At 34.8% G+C, this 8443-nt stretch overlaps 1 protein-coding gene and 1 long non-coding RNA gene across 2 annotated transcripts; both read left to right on the top strand.

Moving 5' to 3' along the window:
- Positions 1 to 4525: 4525 nt before the first annotated feature.
- Positions 4526 to 4912, top strand: LOC125492869 (uncharacterized). Its single transcript, XM_048635608.1, has one exon. The coding sequence runs from the start codon at positions 4526 to 4528 to the stop codon at positions 4910 to 4912; it is 387 nt and encodes a 128-aa protein (XP_048491565.1).
- Positions 4913 to 6565: 1653 nt separating this feature from the next.
- On the top strand, positions 6566 to 7752 carry LOC130589802 (uncharacterized). Its single transcript, XR_008967464.1, has 2 exons — positions 6566 to 6783; positions 7502 to 7752. It is a non-coding gene; the product is annotated as an uncharacterized LOC130589802 (long non-coding RNA).
- Positions 7753 to 8443: the final 691 nt, after the last annotated feature.

The raw sequence follows: 8443 nt of genomic DNA on the forward strand, positions 1-8443 counted from the left end.
GTTATTCACATAAGGCAAACCCAGCAACATGACTTGAAACAATCTTGTAATTGATACATATCTTATAAAGAAACTAATTAGTTAACCTTTCAACATATCACGATCCCTTATGAGGAATCTGGGTTACGAACTTTGATATAAGCAATATACTTTACTTCCTTTAATTGATTTCTTATCAGAATCCAAACTAATGCTTTCATACTCTATTAATCAATCCTTTAAACTGTCCTACACAAACCTTTATGAGGCAACAAATAACCTAATAACTTTCCCTATCATAACGATTTCTTATCGGGAATTCAATAATGAGATACGATTCCTTATCAGGAATCCACATAACAAGATATGATTCCTTATCAGGAATCTAACGTTAGTATCACTTACCATGATATGCCTCCTTATCAGGAAACCAATATCGATATTCATATTCATATACTGAATAAACATTCACTACTTACCTGATATGATTCCTTATCGAGAATCCAATATCGAAACAACTTACCACGATACGATTCCTTATCGGGAATCCATTATCGATATAGCTTTCATACTCTGAGATAACATTCCTTTTAACCGGGGGAAAGAGAACGCGGCGGAGGAGACAAAGCTTACACTCCGACAGTGGGGGTCGTCACCCAACCATTCGCTTTACTTTTGGCCAATAACCGCGACTAGTCCGGAGTACATTTTTCCGCTGATTTCATCAGCCATCCACATGTTTCACATTACCTGATATAATGCCCGATTATCGCCCCACGGAGCAATGGGCAGGTTTCCCTGTGGGGCCCCCAAGGTTCACAGTCCATGAGGCACTGTTCATGTCACCTCATCCGTCGACTCAGACGAGGCTACTTTCCCCTTTCAGTTTCCTTTCGATTATTGTTCATAACTCAATCGCCATTCTTAGAACAATTCCATAGTTATAGTAATCCTTGACAATCATCGAACAACAAGCAAGGCTTTCTCTTAGAGAGTTATAATCACTTAAGTATTTCGAGGCCAATATAGTTATGCATTTCGATTCAACTCAATTACAATTACAAAACATACTTACCACACAAGTAACCAATCATATTCTGTGAAAATACCCAACCATAGTGACAATAGGTCTCTCAGCTAGAATTAACTAGCGAGAGTTACTAACCCGATTCCACACATCACATACTTTCGCATATAGATAGTTCATACTACTTCTCTTTTCACTTCACTGATATCTATGTAGATTCATCTCAATAATGATAATAATTGTTATCAAACACCATCGACAATTACAATAAGTCTCTCTCTTAGAATTAACTAAGGAGAGTTAGCGTAGATTCCACAACTCGAGATTCATGAAACAAAGGTCGATTAGACCTAATCAATCATGGGCCATGTTATCTCGTAAGTTCGATTCCAATACCATTATAAATGTCAACAATTAATGGATCATATTCTTACTTAGCATAGCGAGTCAACCTCCCTTCTTATATAACTCGAACTACTTTAAAGTAATACACAAACTTGCACTTACTTAAGTAATCTCATGTATTAACTTGTCTTTGTGAATGTCCATGAACGATGTAACTTTATCATATTACTCAATTTTGTAGTCATTGAACTAAAATATTTATCTAGACACATCTCCATTAAACTAATTCATAGTTAGATAAACTAACTTTCATACTCTTCAAATTATTATAGTTTTAGTTTATCCTTTCTTTGACATCATGTGAGGTTATTAATTAGGTTAACCCATTTAAGCAGATCTACTCAAGCTATTCTTTCCCATAGTATCATTGATAACTCTAAGCAGATTTTCATATAACTAATCTTTTATTTATAGAATTACACCCAATCAATTCTAGAACATTTAGCTATAAGTAGAACACTATCACACACTTACCACATCAATCAACTTATTATTATAGTATATACTTTAATAAAATGATAACGTACAATTAGAATTCTAATTATATATTAGGTATGCCACCTTCCACAATTCAGTGAACTTCCATCAACAACGTAGAAACAACTTTCATATATCGCATAAACAAAATCTATAACATAATTTCATTACTATATCAATCTGTTACTCAAGTCGGCTTCAAACGCTAATAAAGACCATTTAAGCCAAAACCAAGACTTCTATATCATAATTAACAATGAACTCGAACAACGTATTATTCTAATTAATAACATGAATATTATTTAAGGATTAACAACTTTCTATTATCATTAGAACCAAGCAATATAGATTAACTCTTGATAGCTCACAACATTCCAATTCTTTAACCATTAACAAGTATTTCTCATCTAGTTCATTATATAAAACTAACTCAAATCACTTTTCTTAAATAAAGAAATCATCCCTCATGAATAATCTAATTACAACTCATTGATTAGCAGACAACTAAACTGACATGTTCACCCTTATGCTAATAACCTTCTAAGAACAATCATAGCTCTTCAAATAACTCTTCGCTTCATAACTCAATTCATGATTTCACTTTAATACTATTAAGTAATATCAATTATCCTTTCTCACTAATTAACGAATCAAATAAACCAATCCAAGTAATATCAGTAATCATATCTTGTCACTCTTACTGTAAACGATCCTACGAATTTAAATTACAAACTCTAGTAAAATAAACAATTCAATAGATTACTTACTATCCAACGTGGCGAGAGTAAAACTTCAGTCACTCAAACAGTCAAACTAAACCAACCCTTCTAAGTAAACTGATTTAGGAACTTATAATTACAAATCCTCTCAAAAATCAACATTACACCAATTTAATTTATTACTTAAGTAAAAGAGCTTCCTCAATCTCAATTTACCACCAACAATTCACGAAAAGACATTAGAACCCCATTTATGAAATCAACTAGCACAAACACAAATCAATTTTGATATATTGATTCATAACCAATTCACAATAATTCATCATCATATCAACAATAATTCAATATTATCAACTACATCAAACATCAACAACTCATAATCAATTCACTAATCTTCAATTAGAATTAAAGAAAAAAAACAGAATTAGTATCAAAGAAAGGAGAACACGGTGTAGTACCTTTGGTACTTCGCCGACCACCGACACGCCGCTACCACTGTAGGTGGCAGCACCAACAAATCGACGGGGTAGGGAGATAACACAACTGCAGCAGCAACAACAATGAAAGGAGAGGGAAACACGAACAGGGCCCCTTTCACAGTCGCACCACCAACGAGGGTTGTGCGACCAACCTCCGGCAATCAATAACAACAGTCGCGACATCACCGACCAACCGCGAGCAAGCAAAGCACTGGCAAACCGACACACTGAACAAACAATAGGGCATGAAGAGGACGAAAGAGAACGGAGGAGAGAGACACGGCGGTGGCCGACATCAAAGCTCCGACGAGCAGCAACAAAACACCGTGAAAGGGAAGCAGGGGGAGAACGAGAGAAGAGAGAAACAGGGAATTCGGGTTTTGAAATTTCACGGGGGTTGGGGTTTCAATTTTGGGGGTTTTGGGTTTAGAAAGTACCACTGGGAGAGAGAAAACAAATGGGTTGGGATTTTGTTTGGGTTGTGAGTGAATAGAAGATTCGAGAGAGAGAAAGAAGTAATTGGGGTGGGTTTTGGGTCTCATCTCCCAAACCGACACAGGGAGATAAATGAAACAAAAACTGACCCAACTTAATAAAACGCGACCATTCAGTTTCATATTTTGAATAAATACTACTTAAATAAATTTTATATAACTAAAAACCAAAATATCCATTGAATAACAAAATTAATAACTTCTCAAAATCAAATATATAAATATATTACAAACGCGACAAATAAAAAAAAATCATATTCCAACATAAATAAAATAAGAAATACGACACACAATTAACTTAATAAATATAATTAATATTTAATTAAGCGCATTTAAAATAGGCTATTACATACCAAGTCTGCTCATTTCGTTCCCATGAAAGATACTTGGAAGCATGAACGATTGGCTACTGCTTACAGAGAGCACGTGATTAGACTTCATGGTGTTCCGAGTGATATTGTTTCGCATAGGGATCGCAGATTCTTGTCTAACTTTTGGCAGAAGCTTCAAGAAGCTTTGGGGACTAAGTTGAAGATGAGTACAGATTTTCATCCTGCTACAGATGGTCAGACGGAGCGCACTATTCAAACATTGGAAGATATGTTGAGAGCTTGCGCCTTAGAGTTTCAGGGATCTTGGGAGGATAAGCTTGATTTGATTGAATTCTCATATAATAACAGCTATCATTCTACTATTCAAATGGCACCATTTGAAGCCTTGTATGGTAGGCGTTGTCGTACTCCTTTGTGTTGGAGTGATATTGGTGAGTCGGTTGTGATTGCTCCAGAGATGATTCAGGAGACTGTTGAGCAGGTCAAGCTCATCCAGCAGAAAATGAAAGCGGCATAAGATAGACAAAAAAGCTATGGTGATAAGCATCGTCGCCATGAGGAGTTTCAGGTGGGAGAGAAGGTGTTGCTTAGGGTCTCTCCTATGAAAGGAGTTATGAGATTTGGGAAGAAGGGCAAGTTGAGCCCTAAGTTCATTGGCCCGTATGAGATTCTGGAGAGAATAGGAGAGGTGGCTTATAGATTGGCATTGCCGCCAGGCGTTGATCGTGCGCATAACGTGTTCCATGTTTCTCAGTTGCGGCGATACATTAGTGACCCTTCGCATGTGCTACAACCAGAGTCTCTCCAGTTAGATGATAACATGACTTATGAGGAGTTTCCAGTTCAGATTCTAGATCACAAAATTCGTAAGACTCGCAAAGGTGAGACAAAGATCGTGAAGGTGTTGTGGTCAAACCACAACTCGGAGGAGTCTGCTTGGGAAGCTGAGGATGTTATGCGTCTTAAGTATCCCCATCTCTTCACCCAGGTAAATTTTTAGTTACGAGGACATAACTCCCTTTTTAAGGGGGGTAGAATTCATATTGGTTTAGTGCATGTGTGATTGAATGAATGTAATCTGATAAACTTCGATGTGTTTCACTCCCTACTTGTTATATTACAATGATTCCTATGATAAAGTTTGTGAGTCGTTTTCAGAAATAAGAGTATAAGTTTGATCATTTGAGTAATACTTTAAGTTTCGGGACGAAACTTATTTTAAGGGGGGTAGATTGTAACACTCCGTATTTTATACCCGAATAATAATTATCTAGTATTGATTTTGCTGAAAATAATTTCAGATTTCTTTTATTAATAATATATTTTTTTTTACTAACTTTGACTTTACCTTTGAAGTGGTTAAAAAAGAAAAAAACTGATTCCTAGATTTACTAGGTTACTATCTAATACCATATTACTATATTAGGAGAGAGAAAGTGAAAAAAAAGAAAAGAAAAGAAAACAAAGGATAGAAGAGTGATGCAGCAGCTTTGCATCTAAAACCCACGCAACATCTTTCTTCATCTTCATTCAATTTCTTCCATCAACCATTAAACCTTCAAAAACAAATAATTTACCAATCATCACTACGTCAACGCCGATCCATCATCTCCATCTTCATATTGGGTTCGTAGTTTGACAGAGAGAAATAGTTCTTCGGCTTGCGATTTTCGGGTCGAAATTTAGATCAAAAGAATAGTTTTTTCGGATCTTTTTCTGAGTATATTACTCCCATTACTTCCCTTTACTCAAGTAAGTTATAATTTCGTATTTGGTTGATTATATGAATTTTGGGGTTTTATAAATTAGGGTTCATAAGAAAATCAATTGGGGAAAATTCCTACTATGCGAAATTGGTATAATTGGGTTGTGTTTCATGTTTAATTCGACTTAGTTAATGTATTTTCGAGTTGGATTTGTGAAATTATTGTTTCTAAAGTTTACTCTAAAATTATTGTTATATGTGGATTGTTGGTTCTGTTTTGCACGCAGCTACTGTTTTGGCCTTTTTTTCGATAATTCTATCGGTTTTTATACCTTGGTTTCTTCCTGAAAGTTGTAGAGCTTGAAGAGTTAATGAATTTAGGCTCAAGAATTGCGTGATTTGGAGTTGTATACTAGGAGTTATGCCTTGTGCAAGTTCTTGCTGTTTAGTTGTTTTAGTGTTATGGTGGTGGCGTTAAATTGTTATTGGGATTGTTGTGTTGTGTTGGTGTGGTGATGTGGTTGTTTGATTAATTAAATTTATTAGGATTAACATGAGTTGTATGTAGTTTAATGTTATGTTATGAGTAGTTACCATGGAAATTGCTATGTCTGATTTGTTGTTATGTGAACTAAGTCGTTTATACCATGTCAAATTGTATTCATATGCTTCATGGATGTAGTGTATTGTCTACTCAAAATTGTTCTTCTTTTTCCAACTTAATATTGTGGGTTGTCAAGGGCAGTTAACCTTTGCCAAGTTTGTAATAATTAAAATGGCCTTAGTAGAGAAAACTAACAATGCATACGTATATAATATGTCTATGGTTTGGTTATACTAGATGACGATATGGAACTTTATTAACTTCTTCAGTCTAATAACACCTTAAGATTTGGGTAGTATATGATTATACAAGAGGTGTATTGTGTTTCTTATGAAGTTATACAGTAGATTGAATCGGGAAATGTTGTTATTGTTATTTGTGGTTGTGTTCTTTTAATGTACTTGAGTTGTATTAGAAAAAAAAAAATCAATTAAAGCTCTTTCACTAGGTAATACCATATAGTCAAGTGACTTATACTATATTATTATATTATAGATTGCGGGTTCGTAGAGGAACCTTTCTGACTCGAGATTGAGTTTTGTTAGCTGTGGTTGCTGATAAGGTAAGATTTCTTACTTTGCTTGTACAGATGAGTTGAGAAACTGTTTTATAATGTTCGGAAATTTTTGTTTACAATGAGATTGTTTTATGAAGTTTATACATTGAGATTTAAATGGTTCTCGATATTTATATTGGAAGAGTTTATGAGATTATTCATGAGATTTATATTAAAAGGAGGAAGTTCCTCAATGTTACCAAGTTGAGATTTTGAAAGGAGGAAGTTCCTCACCCTTACGAGGGTTTATAGAGTTTTATTGTGGGGTTGCCGGTAAGCGGTATTCTCCGAGTTTGGAAGTATGTTGAGTTAACAGTGTCTCAACAATATATTTTAGTAGTTGGGTGTATGTTGATCAATACACTTGCCATTAGTCTTCCTTCTTGGTTCGTTATCATGTTAGGGGTATGCATACTAGGGACTTTGGTGTTTACCTTGTCTAGTGAGCCTAGCTAGCTCATTGGATTTTTATATACTTCCTACTCACAGATTACGAAAGGTTATATTTGAAAGTTTTACATAATAGTTCAGAAAGAAAGAAAGATTGTATTTGAGGTTATTAGAAAGTTAATTTTTTTTATATATATATATATAATCTGTACAACTTTTAAATGAATTTGTCAGATATTCCTATATATCTTACCTACACATTGAACGGTTTTGTTTTATTACAGTATTAAATCTTGCTCAGTCTTTGGCTGATATTATAGTGTTTAATGTGCAGGGACTTAAAGATAGTTAGCTCTAGTTGGGTTAAAGAGTGCGTTGGATCCCTTTTGATTTAATAGGACTTTTAAAAAGACTTCCGCTGTTATTTATTTATAAGATTTATGTTCTGGCTTGTAATAATTTATTTTACATTCTATTTAGTTGGTCTGTAATAATTAGTTAAAACTTTTGGTTATTGTTTTAGTTAGAACCATTAGCCTTGCGGTGATTATTAATAATTATCGCGGCGTAGCACCTTTGGATTTCCGAGTTTATTTTATTAAGTTGATTTTAGAAGTATTGGAAATTCAGGTTTGTTACAGACACGGTGGAGAAAATCAATGAAACAATAACTAGTGAGCAACAACTAGAGGTTGTGGAGAAGTCTCACTTGGATGACGCTCAGCTACGATGGAAAAGCTTTACAAGCCAGTCACATATCTCTGAAAAAGGTATGGGGTTGAATTTTGTAGCTCCGGTTGTTGTTAATGGTGATTTTGTTGCTAAGCTGGATAAGAAAGATGTGCATCCTCAAACGAAGAACTGGGAGGATGCTTTAGTTGTTTATGTTGTAGGTCAAAATCCCACTCTTACTTCTCTTTCGCAATATGTGAATGTATTTTAGCATTTGAAGTATGAACCTGCAATTTTCAAACATGAAGAAGGTTTCTTCATTGTTAAGTTAAACACTAAGGAAGATAGAGATCGTATATTGCTTACTGGGCCACATTTATTTAATGGAAAAGCAATGATATTCAAGAAATGGTGTGCTACATTTAATTTTCATGAGGAAATCTTGAAGATGGTACCTGTGTGGGTGAAATTCCCAAACCTTCCACTGAGTTATTAGGGTGGAGACTCCCTTAGCAGGATAGGGAGTGTTTTAGGGGTACCTCTATTTGCTGATGAATGCACTAGCAAATGTTTGCGTATTTCCTTTGCAAGAGTGCTTGTGGAG

Source organism: Beta vulgaris, chromosome 8 (genome assembly GCF_026745355.1).
Source record: "Beta vulgaris subsp. vulgaris cultivar EL10 chromosome 8, EL10.2, whole genome shotgun sequence".
NCBI lineage: Eukaryota > Viridiplantae > Streptophyta > Magnoliopsida > Caryophyllales > Amaranthaceae > Beta > Beta vulgaris.